The sequence below is a fragment of the Podarcis bocagei genome (assembly GCF_964188305.1).
Source record: "Podarcis bocagei genome assembly, chromosome: 5".
Lineage (NCBI taxonomy): Eukaryota > Metazoa > Chordata > Lepidosauria > Squamata > Lacertidae > Podarcis > Podarcis bocagei.
Window position 1 is genome coordinate 34,947,862 of NC_138129.1, and position 18,211 is coordinate 34,966,072.

An 18,211-nucleotide genomic window follows, 5' to 3' on the forward strand; every position below is an offset into this window, starting at 1 on the left:
ACGTGAAAAAGTGAAATGACAGGCTCAGGAGACGAGGGGATTTGCGAGCGGGACAGAGTTGAGATTGTGCAGCCTTTTAGGCGCCAACTAGATGTGAGGGTGGAAGGATGTGATTTGAAGTTAATTATGGCCAGGCAGGAGAAGGAAGCTGACATCCCTCTCCCCACTGTGCAAGAAATTAAAAATAGTATCAGGGATGCAGGGAAGCCTGGGCAAAGGGAGGGTATAGCGTCTTCTTCCCTCTGACTCACATTTCATATTAAATTGCCACTTCATCCTGCGCAAGGAATGAATTGCATGGAAGCTTCTTTCTTCTTTCTCCTCTTTTTTTTAACAAAAAGAAAAATGACCGGAAAATCTGGTTTTAGTTGGGAGGACACCTTTCCAATGCCAAACATGGTGGTCGGTTATGCTCCAAACATGAGAGTAAAAAACAATTTGCAGTGGGTTTTAAAGAAACTTATTTAGCAGTCGAAACAAAATAAAAAAATTCCTTCCAGTAGCACCTTAGAGAGCAACTAAGTTTGTTATTGGTATGAGCCTTCGTGTGCATGCACACTTCTTCACCTCTGAAGAAGTATGCATGCACACAAAAGTTCATACCAATACAGTGGTGCCTCAGGTTAAGTACTTAATTCGTTCCAGAGGTCCGTTCTTAACCTGAAACTGTTCTTAACCTGAAGCACCACTTTAGCTAATGAGGCCGCCGGAGCCTGATTTCTGTTCTTATCCTGAAGCAAAGTTCTTAACCTGAAGCACTATTTCTGGGTTAGCGGACTGTGTAACCTGAAGCGTATGTAACCCAAGGTACCACTGTAACAAGCTTAGTTGGTCTCTAAGGTGCTACTGGAAGGATTTTTTTGTTTGTTTGTTTCATCTACGGCAGACCAACACGGCTACCTACCTGTTATTTAGCAGTGTGCACCCTGCATTATCAATTTGTTCTTTGTTTCTCAGCAATAGCCTACCCCTTCTAGCATCTTGTATCTAACTGTGGCCTTCTCTGATGCTTCAGTGGAACTGGGGAAAGAGAACTCAGATTATCCTTCGCACCTTTAGCCTAATTTCATACTTCTTTTTCTATTACACATTGTTATCCATCTTATTTGATATTTCAGTATTTGAAACTGAAATGTGAAGGAAAGTAATAGAAGTGGAAAGAAATTGTAATTGAGTAGATTGGAAGTCAAACACAAAGGTGGGGTGAGGGGTGGTGGATGGTGATGGGGAATGGGAAAAGGAATTATTTGTGGGATTGAGTGTAAGTATGTTTGAACACTTCTAAGGATTGTATGAAATGTATGTTTGTATGCTTGTATATGTGTATTAATGATGAACTATTTTAACAATAAAAACTTATTTAATAAAAAAAAATGAGAACTCAGATTATTAGAGGAAGAATTTGCTTTGACCTCTAATACGCGTCATATTAACATTCACCATGGAATGCCCTTCAGAATGTATCCACTTCATTTTAAAGACTGTTGAGACTCTTTGAGGAACTGGCTAGATGACCACATAGCCCTGGGCTCCTTTGGAAGGAATCCAAATAAAGTGTCCTGACTAGAGATGCCCAGCGCAAGAACTTCCACTTGTGCTTTGGGGCTTTCCCCGCTCTCCTCTGCCCATATACCTCCTGAAATTGGCTCTGCAGGGAGATCAGGCGAATCCCCAGAATGGCATGCAAGGAGAGAAAGGGGATCATTCCTTCTGGCAGGCTGAAATGCTTCCCCTGACAGAATGATCTCAGCAGTATCCTTCAAGTTGCCCACCTGCAGTTAGCAAATAGACAGCAGGCTAAAAAGGTGTCTGATCACTCTTCCCCGCAATTGTGAGGTGTATTGTAGTAATTATTTCTAAATTTGCATCTATGACTATCAATTTGCATGTACAAATCCCATGCAAATCTTTGACCTCTTTTTGGGCATTGCCCAGGTAGTCACCCTAGTTCTTGCTGTGTTTAGATACATTCACCTTTAAATTTAAAATGAATGAATACATACAGTTGGGAAATGGCCACTTTTTTAGGTTGCAATGCTATTCTGGATAGCAGGCCCCATTGAACTTAATGGGACTTTCTTCTGAGTAAACATACCTACAGTTGCACAGTTTAAATACCACTTAGAGGTGAGCCAGCCAGAATCAAGTGCTGAAACTCTGATGGTCAAGCGATCAGTTTTGATGCAGTGCCAACATTGCCATGAAAGAGAATGGCACATGAAAACAGAGAAAGTGAGGAAGATAAATTAGAACAGAAGAACATGGTCCAGGATGAAAAATACATCTGGTATTTCTGTTCATTGAGGATACACAACATTTCTGCAATGCCATTGCTAGGGTTCTGTGTTACCTGAGTTCTAATAGGCAGGAATTCCTTGCACGAGATCTCCAGTCCTTCAGCTACTGTAGCAGAGCCTGCCGTGCTTCTTTCAGGTTTGTAGTGGAGCAATAAATGGATATAAATTCCCTATGGGAGATTGAAGTGGGGTGAGAGAAAATATGTTCCTCCTACTGCCGTGCAGTGGATTCTTTTAATCTTTAGAGCTTCCTTTGGGGACACCTTAGGCATGCCTGACATGAGTTCAGAATAGGATTGTTGTATCCCAATCCTTCTCCCTCTCCCTGCTGTCCTGCCCAGAATCCGGAGTGGCCTAATTTGCATGTTCAAATGGACTGCTAACTCTTCAGATCAGAAACATTAATGGGTTATTTTCTGTGACCTGCTTTTTGTTCTTTTCTTGGCATTTGGCCCAGACCTTTGGGGAAGGATAGATGAACCTGATCTCATGTCAGGAAAAAAGTGATGCTCTTTGAAATTATTATGATGTTTTCTGATGACAAAACTAGAATAAGAAATTGAGATGTGAGTACTATTTTGACTCTGTGAAAGCCCTGTTGATCATGTACCAATCTTCACATGCATTCCTTAAGGTTTCCATTTGTAGTCATGTTCATGCAGGATTTAAGGCACTTGGATGTGACTTGTTCTCAGTCTATTAACAATGCTTTTTGACTTCAAAACCTAAGTCCAAGTGGTAGAATTAGGACTATGCCACTAGATGCATGTTCCTCTGAGGTACTAACCACAACTAATTGTGTTCATTTTATCTAATTATAAATACGTGGCTAGTGAAGAAGATTCAGAGTTGGAACATGTTTGGCTGCTTCATTATTAAGGAGCACTTGTTTTGACATGCTTCATTGGGCATTGGGCCTTCATAAGGTTATAAGAGTGCAGTTTTAATAATCTGTTTTTTTTGGGGGGGGGAATGAGCTGAAATAAACAAATGCTTCCATGCCTACTTCATCATATGTAAGAGGCTATTTCACAGTGTTGTTCTTAGTCCTCTGTCAAATAGTGTAGAGCAACTATCATTGTGCCTATATTTTTTCAGTGACCCTCAAGAGTAGCCAAGATGACTTGGAACCTCTTCAAGAAGAAGCCCCAGCCGGAGCCCATCATAGCTGTTACCCCGGGCACTGCGGCACCCCATATCTCTACCACAGCAGTGGCACCAGCAGTGTCAATGGACAACACAACACAGCCTTCGGGCCCAGTAGAGAGCCAGGAGGATGTCTTTGCCAAGATTAAAGAAAAGTTCATGAATGAGATAAACAAGATTCCCTGTAAGTAACTTGCATATGCTGCCCCTTTTTTGGAGACTTCGCAGAAATCTTCTGCTTGCTCTATCACTGCAGTTTCTAAACCTGTTTGTAGAATACAAAGGACTGGGCTGGCACCAAGCCTGAATTCCCTCTTGGCAGAAGACTACTTGTGGGCAATTCACTACTTGTGGGATAAATGACAATGATGTATAGTCAGGACATCATTGTGGTACAGGCCAAAGTGTTTAAGACTTTGCAACGTTGTAGGTGCTTTGTGGGCTGAACACAAGGGTTAAAATGGGCACCTGATGTCATTGCAACATCAGGTGTTGGAGAGGTCAAGTTTGGCCCACTGGGGGTTGAGGAGATGATGTTCTGGCCCTCAGACCAGATCCAGTTCCCCACCCTTGCTCTAGGTATTGTTGGACTGCAATTCCTATCATTCATGACCATTGACCATGTTGGCTGCGGATGACAGGGACTGGATTCTTAACAACATCTGGGGAACCACAAGTTCCTCATCCCTGACTTAAGTCAACCTTATTCAGGAACATTACTGAATGGTTTTCTGCTTTAAAAAAGAGCTTTATTGAAAAATATGTGTTGTTTGCAGAAGGACAAGAGACTAAGAAAATAATTGTGTTTTTAAAAAAGAAAAAGAGAGAGAAAATACACTCTGTATTTAATGGAAAGCATATTGATTTTTAGCCTTTAAGAAGCCACCTGGAAGGATGAGACTTATAACAGAACTGTTGACAGGAAATGTTGTATACATAGCATTTTCATAGGATAGGAATGGTCATTGCTGCATAGGGCTGCCCCTGTATCCAGGTCAACATCTGAAAACCCACGGTCAAAAGTGCAGCAGGTAGGGATGGTGTCTTTTAAGTCATGGCATCCAAATAATGGAATGCCTGTCGGCATGCAGCAAAAGGTCGTGCATTTCAGCAAGCATTGCAAATTATTACTTTTAGTTTTATGCTTTTTTAAAAAAAAATTAGAAATGGAGGTGACTTTAGAAGTAGTGCTGGTTGGAATCCTGGACCCAACAATCAGGGTACAAGTTAATTATCCATGGAATAACTAAATACATTTCCTGGGTTGTGAGTAGTGTGACCTATGCTTGCATTTCAGGCACTCGGCCATCCCAGTAAATTCCGCTATAACTGTGCAATGAGAGTGTTTTGTATTTTCAGTGCCGCCTTGGGCCCTGATTGCCATTGCTGTAGTTGCTGGGCTGCTGATCCTCACCTGTTGCTTTTGCATCTGCAAGAAATGCTGCTGCAAGAAGAAGAAGAACAAGAAGGACAAAAAGGGGATGAAAAACGCAATGAACATGAAAGACATGAAAGGCCAGGTAAAATGACACCTCCTCGGAGAGGATCGGTTATGATGCTTCAGTTAGCATGATGCGGTGAGGACTTGCTTGTGCTTTTGGCGGGATGAAAATCGGATGTACAAGCAAAGAGTTCAGTTCTTTTTTTATGCAGGGAGTGCATGAGAGCCCCAACCAGGTAGGGCCAGCAGTGAGATTTGAAATTGGCCCTTCATTGCTTGTAGCAGCAGCAGCCTTAAGATAAAAGATTGACCATCAAAATGCAAGCATTGGTATTAGTCAGGGTAGTTTGCAACCCATCCCTAAAACCTGTCTGTGTAGAAGTAAAGCTCACAGAGTTCCTCTTTGGTAAGTAAATGCTATGAGGACTTACCTGCATCAAACAGAAGACCAGTAGCTGTTAGAGAACACTCAGGATCAAGATATCCAGCTTTTCTGGTGCATAAAAAATATACATATGCTGGCTGGTAAAAAAAAGCATTATGCTTCTCATGTGAGTATGTTTTTGATGGGCAGATCCTTAATTATAATGTATATTTCAGCTTTTCTAGGAAGTTCTGTTGGGCAAACCCTACTGGACATGAATGGGAGCTACGCAAGACTTAGAGTAGTGGATAATACTCTGTTTAAAAGGGGGAAGTTAAGTAGATTATGGTTCTATCAGCATTATAGTATTTTGTAGTAGATTTTCCTGTGAGCCTTATCTACAGCCTGCAATGCACTAGAAGTCAATGGAAGGTAGGAATACATACCTTTTCTCCCACCAGCAGTGGTGACTTCTCTTGTCTAGTACCTGCAGATGAAAAATATTAAAGGCCACAAATGCACTAGAGGATCTGAAAGGGTGTTGCTCCCAGGAAGTAATGTGTACAAAACAGTCAATAAATCCCAGCTCATAAAAGTGTCTGGTGCAGCGTCCCACCTGATGCCACCATCACACCAATCCCCCCCCCCTTACTGCTCAGGGTTATAATGTTTGCTTTGCTGGCAGCAATCAAACTAACTCAGCAGCAAATCCCATTAGCAGTTAAAGATAGACAAACCTGTGAAACTCTGGAAGGTTTTATGGGCACTAAATTCTTCTCCCATATTGGAGACTTTTGATTTGGTAACTTGGGTAGCAGGCTCAGAAATGGGACTTTTATAGCCCATATTGCTGGAACTCTTTCTCTCTCTGTTAATGAGGCTATTTGCATGAGGTGCTTTAATGAAGCACAGCCCAGAGGTGCCTAGTCATCCAGATCCCTCTGCTGTGTGCTAAGATTCTGCATGTAATGAAGGGAGGATGGAGAAGAGATGTCACAAAGCTTTCCTCATGATTCTCCGCCTTGAGTCACTTCTCTTGCCAAATCCAACAGTGGAAGATTTGGATGTCATTAACTGGTTGTGTTTCCAGAGACACTGGAAAATGAGGAAAGCTGGGCCAAGGCTGAACAGTTAAATTCCTTGAGGCATTTCAGCATTGTTGGTAGCAGGACCCAGAAAATGTATGCAAAAGCAAGATAACAAATTACTAAGACAACACCCACTTCCTTGCAACTAGGCAGTCTGGAATAATGGAAAGGACATAGCTCTGTAAAAGAGTGTGCATGCTTTGCATGTAGAACATCCCAGGTTTGATCCCCAGCATGTTCACTTTAAAAAAAGGATTAGGTAGCAGACAATGAGAAAGATATCTGTCTGAGACATTGGAGAGCTGCTGTCAGGCAGGGGACTAGGATAGATGGGGAAATAATCTGACCAGGTATAAATTGCCTTCCTAATAGAAGTGATCTGGTGGTTTTGTGCATCATTTAGAGTCCCAAGTGAAAGGTTGACATTCATCATTTTAGCCTGGTACCTGGCCCACTTCAGACATTTGAAAGGAATGATGGGAAGCTGAATGACTCCTCTTGCTTTTGGACATCATACGCAGGAGGAGGATGTGCATCCTGAACATGGGACAGAGCAGTCACCTTCCTCCCTCTCACTTCCCACAAGACCTGGACATGTTTTCTAGGTTAAGAACACCAGAAGAGCCTATTGGATCTAAGCCAATAGTCCATCAGATCCAACAGCCTGTTCTCACAGTGGCCACCCAGGGACAAGAGCATGGTCTCTTCTGAGGTTTCCAGCAACTGGTATTCCTGAGCATTACTGCCTCTGACCATGGAAGGCTAGCAGTCAGTCTCAGCTCTAAGGCTCCTTGCTCATGGCAAGGCAACTATGCCTTCCCTGCTAGCTTCATTATTGTGTAACTTCCCAGTGTAACCACTAATGGGCGTGCCATTAGTGTAACCACATTGCCTAATGCAAAGCCAAGTGTATTCCAGGGTGGGGTGGGGCGATGGACTTGCGTGGTTCTTTCCACCTTATTAATACATGATGCTCCATCCTGGGATTGTATTTGGTAGTTAGGGAAACTATTGCAACAGAGCCTGGTGGATCACGCCAGTGGCCCATCTCGTCCAGCATCTTGTTCTTACATTGGCCAACCAGATGCCTGTGGGAAACCCACAAGCAGCACCTGAGCACAACCACCACCACTGGAATTCAACTATTCTGTAATCCTTTGATTTTATTAAATTGGGGTTTCCCATTGCTGATTAACTTGAGCAAATGTTTGAGCAAATATTAATTGCAGTATTCAGGATTTTCAGACAGGAAGGATAGATTAGATGTCAATGTGGAATACCTAGATGCATCAGTTAATTGAGACATAAAAACCTATGAAAAAATGCTTCCCTAGCAAGTAGGATAACTTGTGTAAGGATAACATAAAAAGGCACAGTTCTGTTGAATGTGTTTGAAGCAGAAATCTACATAAGATTTTCCTACATATCTTCTAGCTGAGCTACACTAGTCACAAATGTATAGCTGTCATTGTGCTGGGGGAACTGAACTCTCTTGTGCAGAACTCAGTGGCCTAGTTTGCACATCACACTAAGGCAAATCATGGGTTAGTGTGATTGCATGGTCTTCTGGAGAGGAGAGTGCAAGTGCTTCACTCCTCCCTGGGTTATTTTGCTGCTCCCCAAATGAACCATGAGCCATAAGGCATAGGACAAGCCTTGGTTACCACTCATGATTAGTCTGGAGATAGTTAAACCATGAGACCTGGTGCACCAGCAAAATGCCTGGGGAAGAGCAAACTGTCAATGATCTCTACAGTAGTTCCCACATTTGGGCAAAGCCATAGTTTTATGCAAACCAGGCCAGTGACTGTATATCTTCTGCCTCAAACAAAGGATGAATGTCAATAGCAACAGACAGTATTGGAGCTTTTTCTGTCTATAAGTCTCTGGAAGCACTAGAACTCTGGAAGCACTCTTAGCAGGATCATTACAACAGCTATGTGTCTTTTCTTTGCGCTTTATTTTTTGTTCTTTGTTGTTGTTCTAGAAGCAGAGACAAATATGCAGTCCCTAAGTTACTAATGTACATAGAAAGTCATGTTTTCTCTTTCTTTCTCTCTGTCTTTCTCTTTTCCCCTATGTACTTCTGTGCTTTTCAGGTTCCAGAGAAATCCAGGTCCAGTAGTTACCTTCATTCAGTTTTGTGAGACAATTTACAATAAAGCAGGGAGAAGAAATTGGCTGGTTCAAAACACACAGTGGCAAATTACCTTGTTTGCACCCTTCTAAGCAAAATGAGTGCAGATACAGCATTGTCACAAGGGACAAAATGCACAACAGTTTTTTTTAAAAAAGAAGCAACCCCAGAATGGCAACTTCTGTTTTGAAGGAAAAGCTCCCAGTCCAGTTTGAGGGCCCATGCAATTTTCAGCAAACAAGACCTGCAGTGGGAAATTACAACCAGGGGTGTGGCTTCCAGTGGGAAATTGGTGCATGGTCCCAATCTGAGTCAGCTTCCCACACAGATGCTTTTCTTTCAAACTGAAGCAACTAGCTTAATGTAATGTGTAGTTAGTCCTTCACCCCACCCCCAAAATGGTTTCTTGAAATTGTAATTACCCAATCACCCACACAGCATACATTTTGAAGGTGTGGAGTCTGTGGTTTCTCAGGAGCACTAGGTGTTGTTGATGATGTGTGCAGTTTTTGTCTCTATAATGCCCTTCTCTTCCTTCTCTGTGCTCTCGTTGCTCTCCTTCTGTGTTGTTCTGTCTCCATCTTATCTGACTAACCTGGATGTCAACTCACGGTAGGTCCTGATGCAAACGTCGCTTCCCTTTTAGGCTTAAAGGGACAAGGGAAGAGGGTTTAACTAACACACAATTCAAAGTTCCACACAGGCTTTGTTAAGATGGTGGCGTTAATTGTGACATGGGACTTATACTGGGGAAGGTAAACAAATTTTTCTTACAAGTTTTTGGTTAAGGGGACATTAAATTCCTGCAAATCTACCCAGTTGTAAATGAGGTTGAGTGCAAAGTCTGTTTTGTGTTAATTGTTGGATAATGTGCAGTTTCTTAGCAGATCAATTTCTCTGGCAAGACAACAGACTTGTCCATACTTCCGCTTGTCCTGTGTCTGAGCTGAGCGGTTTTCTGCTTGCTCCTTTCCCAGGGAAATATTGCTCTTTAGCTTTAAATCGGAGCAAACAGCAATATGTGGAAAACCTGACTGCAGTTTGCTCTGATTAAGCAGTAAAGGTCAGGGGGGAAGCAGTGGGACAAGAAAGTGTGTGGATAAACTCCACAAGGCAAAATGAAACTCTGAATGAATTTGCATGTATCAGTGACCTGATTGTGTTTGCAAGAATTTTGTGGGGAAGGAACTAGTTTGAAAATATACAGTACATTTGACCAAGTTAGATCAATGTATTTCCTTTTAAATGCGTGAATTGCTTGAACGATTAACATGTACATTGAGGGTATGTATGCATGCATACAAATGTGTGAGTGTTCCAGTCCCATTTGTTTTATGCAAGGTACAAAAGGAGAACATTGGATTTAGGTGAAGCCCCTGTTTCATTTCCTAGGCACCAATCCCATAGTGAGCACCAGCCACCCTCTCATTAAAGCTACTGAACAGCCAGGCTCCTCCCCCTGCTGCATCATGGCAACCCCACTTCCCATAATCCTCTTGGCATAGATTGGTCCCCTTTGTACACAAACCAGATAACTACAGTTCCATTGCTTACACTGTTCTCCTTGAAATCTCTCAGAGCTCACAGTTGCCAGAAATCTAATCTTTATATTCTGAAAGTCAGAGCATTCAGCATGTATGCAGAAAATTACTGAGGTGTTAAATTTATGTAGCAGCTTATCAATATATATACTGGGCAGCTTACAAGCAAATCAATATTAAATACAGCATGTAATAATAAAAATCAACACTAAGAAATTTCAGGCATCCAAAAAATAGACTTTTATTTGCAACAGAAACCGTTTACAAGCCAGAGTAAACTTCACTGGCCACAATAGCCCAAGGTTAGTTTAAAGTGCAATTAGCAATAGTCTTAACTGAGCCGTGGGTTCTGTCTCTTCCTTTCACTAAATCTGCTATCCAGTAGAACAGGATAAAGCAGGACTCTCATCTCTCATCCCTGACCATTGTCTGGGATTGATGTGAGTTCATCAACATTTGGATGGCCTCAGGCCTATAATCTCTGTAGTAGATTATGATGATTAATTCATTACTCCCTCCAAGGCAATATACAGTTAAATAAAAATATGCAATAAAAACACCACATAAAACAGAACAAAACCATTACTAACAAAGTGGAATTTTAAATGCATGAAATCCAGGTGCTACTGGATTGGCACTATTGTAGGTGCCACATAATGCCAAACCTCAGCAGGGAGCGAGAAGGACCAGGGAGGAGGAAAGTGGATGTGAGCTCGACATATTCACACCTTCACATCAAGCCATGGTTTGGCTTATTGTGATATGTGAACCAGGCCACCATCTGCCTTCATTTCTTTTGCCAAAATTTGTGTTCCTTTTTGTTCTCTTCCTTTGGCGAAGGCTTCCATTTTCTGAAGGAAGCCTTTTGGATAGCTTCCTTGACTCTGCTGGCCTCCTTGTTGCTCTGGGGGCATTTTTCCTGATCTGTATGCAGTCTAGCTGAGCTTCTAGTTTTGAACAATCCTTACTCCCAAGAATTTTAGATAGTTTTGACGCCTCTTGACTTTCCCTTTCAACTTCCCTTTTTACCAATCCCCTCATTTTGAGGGAATTTCCTCCTTCAAAGTTGGGCTTTGCCCGCTGACATATATGTTGACTTTTTCACCACTAGGGTTACTGTTACTATCTGGTCCAACAACCCTTATATCTTGTACCAGGTTCTGGGCACCACTTAAGATTAAGTCCAGGACCGTCACCCCTCTACCCAACTTTTCAATGATTCCGTCATTTAGGGTATCTAGAAATTTTTAACTCTTTGTCGTGACTGGAATAAACATGTGCCCAGCCTGTGTGGTGATGACTGAAGTCAGAGAGAGACCCAAAATTATGAGCAAAATACTGATAAGGAACCTTAGGCTCCCCTTTCGCCAACTCTCCTTTTCCTACTCCTGAAGTAACGCTTTATGGATTATGTACATGCATTTCAGTGCTTAGGCAAGGTATGGGAGAAAGGATACGCATGTGTGAAGGGGAACTAGGTTCTCAGTGCATGGTGTTCCTGTGCGAAACATTATGGTATTGCTTCTCTTCCAGGACAAACAGGATGATGACGATGATGATGAAGAAGAAGGGGAAGGAGAGGGGGAACAGGAAGAGGAGAAGGAACCAGAGAACCTGGGCAAGCTGCAGTTCTCCCTAGACTATGACTTCCAGGCTAACCAGGTAAGGCACCCAAATGAATAGGTGGGGCGAGAGAGAAGGGGAAAGGCTATGCACCCAAAGCTGTTGGAGAGATGTCACCCAGAGGGAGAGCAATGATAGCAGAAGCAGTTAACACAGTTGGTAGCTGTGTGTTATTTAGCAACACATGTGCCATTTTGATTTTGAGGGAAAGCAGCTTCAGCAAGATGGCAGTATTGTTGAGAAGCAGTATATGTGAAAGAGAAGCTTTGCTCTTTCCCTGCCCACAGCTTTTCCACTACAGGCCCCCCTAAAGCTGATTTTTACCCTCACAAATGTACCAAGTGAAGGAGCTTGTGTGTGTGAAGGAAGAGTTATTTGGAGCAGGGAAGTTGAGGTTAGGAAAAGATTAAACATCCCCTTCTCCCATTCCAAATTCTCTCTCCACACACTGCTTTTCCTTTAAAAACAGTGGCATGCAATTTTATGCTCTTTTTCTTTTACAAACCAGGTGATGGAATAATGGTACTTTCCCAGTATACTTTTATTTGTAAGAAGTAATGTGAATGGCTATCTCTTGGTGGTCAATGAGATAATCAGCTTCATGGGCATGACATAGTGGCCAATGGATTTATAGGCCCAGTTTGTGCATGGTGCTAAGCCAAACATAATGGCTTAGCATGACAAAATGTGTAAGCTCCAGAAAAATGATTGAAGTTGCTTGGCTCCTCTGGTTGTTTTGCTGGTGCACTAGTCAAAGATGTGGTTTGGCTTAGCATCTTATCCAAGCCTGGCTTGCAGTTTTGGTTTCTCAACAAATAATGAGCTTTAACCGAAGTTTGCCCTGTGGTTTGTAGCTCATGGTTTATCAGGCAAGGCTGAGCTACAAACACAAGTTTGGATGATATGTTAAGTGAAATCATGGCTTGGCTCAGTTTGGTAGAGCAGCAAAGCAACCAGAAGGACTGGCCAAAATCTCTCCCAGAGACTGCTTGTTTGGGCTGAATCATGGTTTGTTTCAATGTTACAGAAGGGTAGTCTCCGTATTTATTGCAAGCATAATGAAAAAGGAACACATGGTTAGTTGCTGCTTTTCATTCTTCGTCATTATTTCATTTATTAAATTACTATACTGCCCTTCTTCCTAGGGCGGTTTACACTATACAGTTATGTATGTTATATATTATAGCAATAAACTAAACTAAATAAGATGGTATTTCTAGGCTAATTGAAGAATAACACCTGTGAGTATAACACAGAAGGACAACGTAGGGCATCTAGCAAGATCAGAAGGAAGGTGACAGTTCTGAGGCCAATTTCCTTCTCTATGCATTGTGCTGTTTGGCATGTGGCCTTGCAAAGCCATTTCATTTCCTAAGACCTATTTTTCCCTGACAGCTCACAGTAGGGATCCTCCAAGCAGCTGAGCTCCCAGCACTGGACATGGGGGGCACATCTGATCCTTACGTCAAAGTCTTCCTGCTTCCTGACAAGAAGAAGAAGTTTGAGACCAAAGTGCAAAAGAAGACCCTTAATCCAACCTACAATGAGACCTTTGTCTTCAAGGTAAGACTTCTGTTGGCCTAGGCATCCTCTGCAGAGGATATATTGCACACAGCTAGAACACTGACATATTTGTGGTAGCCCCCAGAGAGAAAGAAAGAAGTACTGCAGGGAGCAATACCCAGTGTCGCTCAGGAAAAAATGGGGGGGGGGAATAATTCCTGGCAATTGAAACAAAATGTATTATTGGGCAAGATCATTCCAACAGCCTCTTAAGAGAGTTTGTTCCAGGTGCCAAAGCAGTTATTGAACCACAGTCTTCTGTTCTGTGTAACAGATTCCATATCAGGAGCTGGGTGGCAAGACGTTGGTGATGGCTATCTATGACTTTGACCGTTTCTCCAAACATGACATCATTGGAGAAGTCAAGGTGCCCATGAACACGGTGGACCTGGGGCAGCCCATTGAAGAATGGAGGGATCTGGAGAGTGCAGAAAAAGAGGAGGTAAGGAGCTGAGGGAAGTGGAAGCATCTTGTTTTCTTTCATTGCCTTTTGCTGCTGTTTTTTCCCATTACCTTATTGCTTCTTTTTACCTCAGCTGTGCAAATGTGGGTACTGATACTGAAAGTGAATTTTGCTAAGGTCTTTGGTAGGAAGTTGGCATTGGAGAAATGCAGATTTAGAAGGCTTAGGTTCTTGCTGGGCTGAGCTGCCTTCTTTAAGGAAACCCTCAGTCTCTCAGCAGAGCATCTCTGCACCTCAGCCTTCTGCTACTAAATGATCTTTGTGGAAGATCATTTGCCTCTTGTCAGTACCAAAGGAATGGAAACTGATTGGTCAAGTCTAAAAACCAAGTTCTCTACTGCCTAGTTGGAAGAATAAGGTCTTGGATTAAAAAATATAACATTGATAAGTCAAAAGTGATGCATATCGATGCGTGTGTTTGTGATGGTGGGGAATCCCTAAACCCTAACTACATATAAACAATGTTGAGTCCAAAATTGGCTATTTATTACTTTTCAGGAAATAAATCTTAACATCATTATGGGGTTTCTCACCTCAGTGATTTCCGAGGGGTGGAGGAACTTGTTATTCCTTCTGTGCATCCAGCCCGTGTGGCGTAGAGGTTAGTGCGTTGGACTAGGACCTGTAAGACCAGGGGAGGCTCACTCAGTCAGGAACCCTCTGGGTGATTTTGAGCCAGTCTCTATCTCTCAGCCTAACCTACCTCACAGGGTTGCTGTGAAGATAACATAGAGAAGGTAATAAATTTATACGTCACCTTGACCCCTTGAAGGAACGGGGGAGATATAAATGTAATCATAACTAAAAATGCATAAAGACAGCTCATTGTACTTTGAATGTATTGTCCGTTGTTCCTCTGGTTTTAGTATTAATGCCTGTGTATAAGCGTACCAAAATATGGAATAATCTCACTGTTATTTATTCAGTTTCTCACCCACCCTTCACCATAAAGTCCCAGGGTGACTTTATAAAGCAATTTATAAATGCAATATTAAAATAAGTTAGAAACAAATTACGGTCAAGCGAATAGGATGGTCCTTAAAGTATATATCTCAAATGTCAAAGGCCAGGATAAAGAGGGGCATTTTCAGCATGTGACAGACAACGTAAGGAAGGTGTCAGATGCTTCTCCTGCTCCTGACACCAGGTCCTTTGCTTTCCTGGCTGGAGGAGGCGATGGTGGCCAGAGTTGCAGTGACAGGGCAACATTCAAATTATCTGTCTGCTAGACGGTGAGAAGGGGCAGCACCTTCATAGCACAGTGTGAACAGGGCAGTTGCGTTATGCCATGACTTCTGCCTTAGGACTCTGAACTTTTATTGGCACTGAGTAGAACTCCAGATTTCATTGCTCTCCCTGTTTCCCTCGACAGCCAGAGAAACTGGGAGACATCTGTATCTCATTACGATATGTGCCCACTGCCGGGAAACTCACTGTCTGCATCCTGGAGGCCAAGAACTTGAAAAAGATGGATGTCGGAGGACTTTCAGGTGAGTGCAGAACAACTTCAAGCCCACCAGATGGCACCTCAGAGCCAGGACTGAAGGATTTTCTGGGCTTTTTGCACAATGAGGCATAAAGTAGTTCTTACTTTCATTGCTTTGTAATATGAATGTGTAACCCACACCTGCCAAAATGCTGCTTCTGCCTCTATATTATTCCTCTTAATTACTTTATTTTGATTTGGTGGTTTTTTTTACCTGCCCTTCACCCTAAGGTCTCATAGTTCTTTTTTTTTTGGGGGGTGTCCTTGGTCTCACATTGCTTAAGTTTGAGTGACACCAGCTGCATGGATGCTACTTGAAAATGAAACATGTGTTGTGAGCATTGGGCAGCTTCCCATATGGCTGTGACCATTTATATCTATGGCTTCTTGACCCACCCACCCCAAAAGGGAGAGTTGTACTGGTGTAGCTGAAATACCTGCAACTGTATGGAAAGTTGCTTCCTCCAGCTTCCTGCATGGGACTGTGGCCATTTCAATCTTGAGATGTCAGCCATTCCACTAGAGAAGCATGAACCAGCCTTATGCTGCCCCAGGACGTGAGGAAAACCTGCTGAGTCAAACCAAAGGCTCATCTAGTCCAGCATCCTGTTCTCACAGTGGCAAACCAGATGCCTATGGGAAGCCCACAAGCATCCCCTGAGCTGAGGAAAGCACTTTCCCCACTTGCAATTCCACACGGTGGAAGTAGAGCGCAGCCATCATTGCTAGTAGCCTTGTGCTCCATGCATTTGTCTAATCATAGAATCATAGAGTTGGAAGAGACCACAAGGGCCATCGAGTCCAACCCCCTGCCAAGCAGGAAACACCATCAGAGCACTCCTGACATATGGTTTTCAAGCCTCTGCTTAAAGACCTCCAAAGTAGGAGACTCCACCACACTCCTTGGCAGCAAATTCCACTGTCGAACAGCTCTTACTGTCAGGAAGTTCTTCCTAATGTTTAGGTGGAATCTTCTTTCTTGTAGTTTGGATCCATTGCTCCGTGTCCGCTTCTCTGGAGCAGCAGAAAACAACCTTTCTCCCTCCTCTATGTGACATCCTTTTATATATTTTATAATCCTCTTATCCCAAGTCGGTGGGTATCTTGAGCTTTTACAAAAGAGATAAGGACTCTTAGGGAAGAGGCGGAGGATCCATAGGAAATGCATCCTGCATAAGTGGCTCTAAACAACCAATGATTCTGGATTATGGAGCAAAAAGTTAATGGCATCTCTGTCCTGTTCCTCTGTGCAGCATGGCTAATTCCTAGCTGTTTCCCCTTGAGGTTTCCTTTCAGTGTGTGTTAGCTGCCTGCAAAGTCTGAACTGCTTAGCCTTGCTTTTCAGATCCCTATGTGAAGATCCACCTGCTGCAGAATGGCAAGAGGCTCAAGAAGAAGAAGACCACCGTCAAGAAGAAGACTCTGAACCCCTATTTCAACGAGTCATTCAGCTTTGAAATTCCCTTTGAGCAGATACAGGTTCACCTGCTTCTCACTTGAGGGAGTTTGGGGGGGGGAGGGCCATGCAAAGGGCTCCCAGGTCACTGAGCTCATCCGTGGGCTGATAAAGTCCTCTGCCATCTTACCTGTACCATGGGATCTTATGTTGGCCTCTCAAAGTGCATGGGCCAAATCTCTGAATAGTCTAGCCTCATTTTCTCCCTGTTGGCAATGGAAGGGGAATGTTCTCAAGGGATAAGCTTTAAAAATCCTGGTGAGTTTTGTACAGGGTGAATCCTGTAAAAGATTTGATTTAAGTTAGGCGTTTTTTTAACAAGTCCAGGCCTGCTTGGTCCAACCATTCTCTGATGAGGGACATGTTTTGTACTGCATTTATTTTATTTATTTACTACATTTATATCTCCCCTTTTCGTCTGAGGAGATAAAGGCATCATGCATGATTCCCCTCCCCCTCCCCCTTTTATCCCCACAGCAACACTTTGTGGTAAGTGAGGCTGAAATATAGCAACCCACCCAAGGACACAGTGTGAGCTTCATGGATGAATGAGGATTTCCCTCACCCTCATCCAACACTCGTAATTGCTGCACCAGCACTCAGTTCATTGTTTCCCATCACAGGACACAAATGTTGTAAAGAACACCCAGAAGCCTGCCAGAGTGCAGTTTCAGCGTCTCCAACCAGAGCTAGGTTGTGCACATTTTGCGCATTCGGTCCAGACACTATATAGAATAAAGGAGAAGGAAGCATGAGCTACAGCTGCCCTCTTTGTTGTGTCAAAATTAAGTCCTCCATAGATCTCAGGGTGGTTAACAACATTAAAAAAGAACAAAACATATAATAAAAAGAACAAAAGCAAACCACAACATATTCAAAAGGGTATTGGATGTCAGTTAAAGGCCTGGTTAAAAAGGAACATTTTTTGCCTGGTGCCTAAAGGTGTGTAATGAAGGCACCAGGCGAATCTCTCTGAGAAAAGCATTCCACAGATGGGGAGCCACTGCAGAAAAGGCCTGCTCTTGTGTTGCCACCCACTGGACCTCTCGTGGAGGAGGCACACGAAGAAGGGCCTCAGATGGTGATTGCAGGGTCTGAGTGGGTTTATATGGAAACAGGCAGTCCTTGTAGTCCTGTGCCACATCCCTACCTGATTCTGATTCCCTTTCTTCTACCATCAGTTTAGGTATGATTGTTTAGCTGGTGCCATCTGAACCATACTGAACCCACAAGCTGTTTTTGTGTCTTCCTGCAAGCCACATTTCAGTCAAGATATGATTTTAAAGATGTTCTGACACTGAGAGATTTTGGATTTAATATCTTTTGCTGTGTACACCACTGCTTTGGTGGAGCTCTTGTGGCTTTGTGGTGCCCAACCACTTGTGGAAGGGATTGTAGTTGGGGGGGGGGGGATGGATGACGACAGTGCAGTGGCTGAACCAGGGAAATAGGATAGCTCTTGTGAATACAGAAGTCGACCATTCCTGATCCATAGGGCCCCCTTTCAAATCTAATGATAGTAAGACACACAGCAGAATTAGATTACATAGCCATTCTATGATAGCATTACCCATGTGAACTGTTTAAAATATCATGCTTTGATGTT

At 42.9% G+C, this 18,211-nt stretch overlaps 1 protein-coding gene across 4 annotated transcripts in view; it reads left to right on the top strand.

Annotated features, from left to right (window-relative positions):
- Nucleotides 1-18,211, top strand: part of SYT2 (synaptotagmin 2) — a 145,660-nt gene that overhangs the window by 119,590 nt on the left and 7,859 nt on the right. For 3 of the 4 annotated variants that reach the window (XM_081194749.1, XM_081194747.1, XM_081194748.1), the window contains 7 exons: nt 3,396-3,627; nt 4,803-4,963; nt 11,548-11,676; nt 13,033-13,200; nt 13,475-13,642; nt 15,036-15,153; nt 16,495-16,628. In XM_081194749.1, coding sequence (XP_081050875.1) covers nt 3,417-3,627; nt 4,803-4,963; nt 11,548-11,676; nt 13,033-13,200; nt 13,475-13,642; nt 15,036-15,153; nt 16,495-16,628 — 1,089 coding nt within the window. In that variant the 5' untranslated portion in view covers nt 3,396-3,416. The remainder of the gene's footprint in view (nt 1-3,395; nt 3,628-4,802; nt 4,964-11,547; nt 11,677-13,032; nt 13,201-13,474; nt 13,643-15,035; nt 15,154-16,494; nt 16,629-18,211) is intronic. The other variant, XM_081194750.1, reaches the window with a different exon arrangement.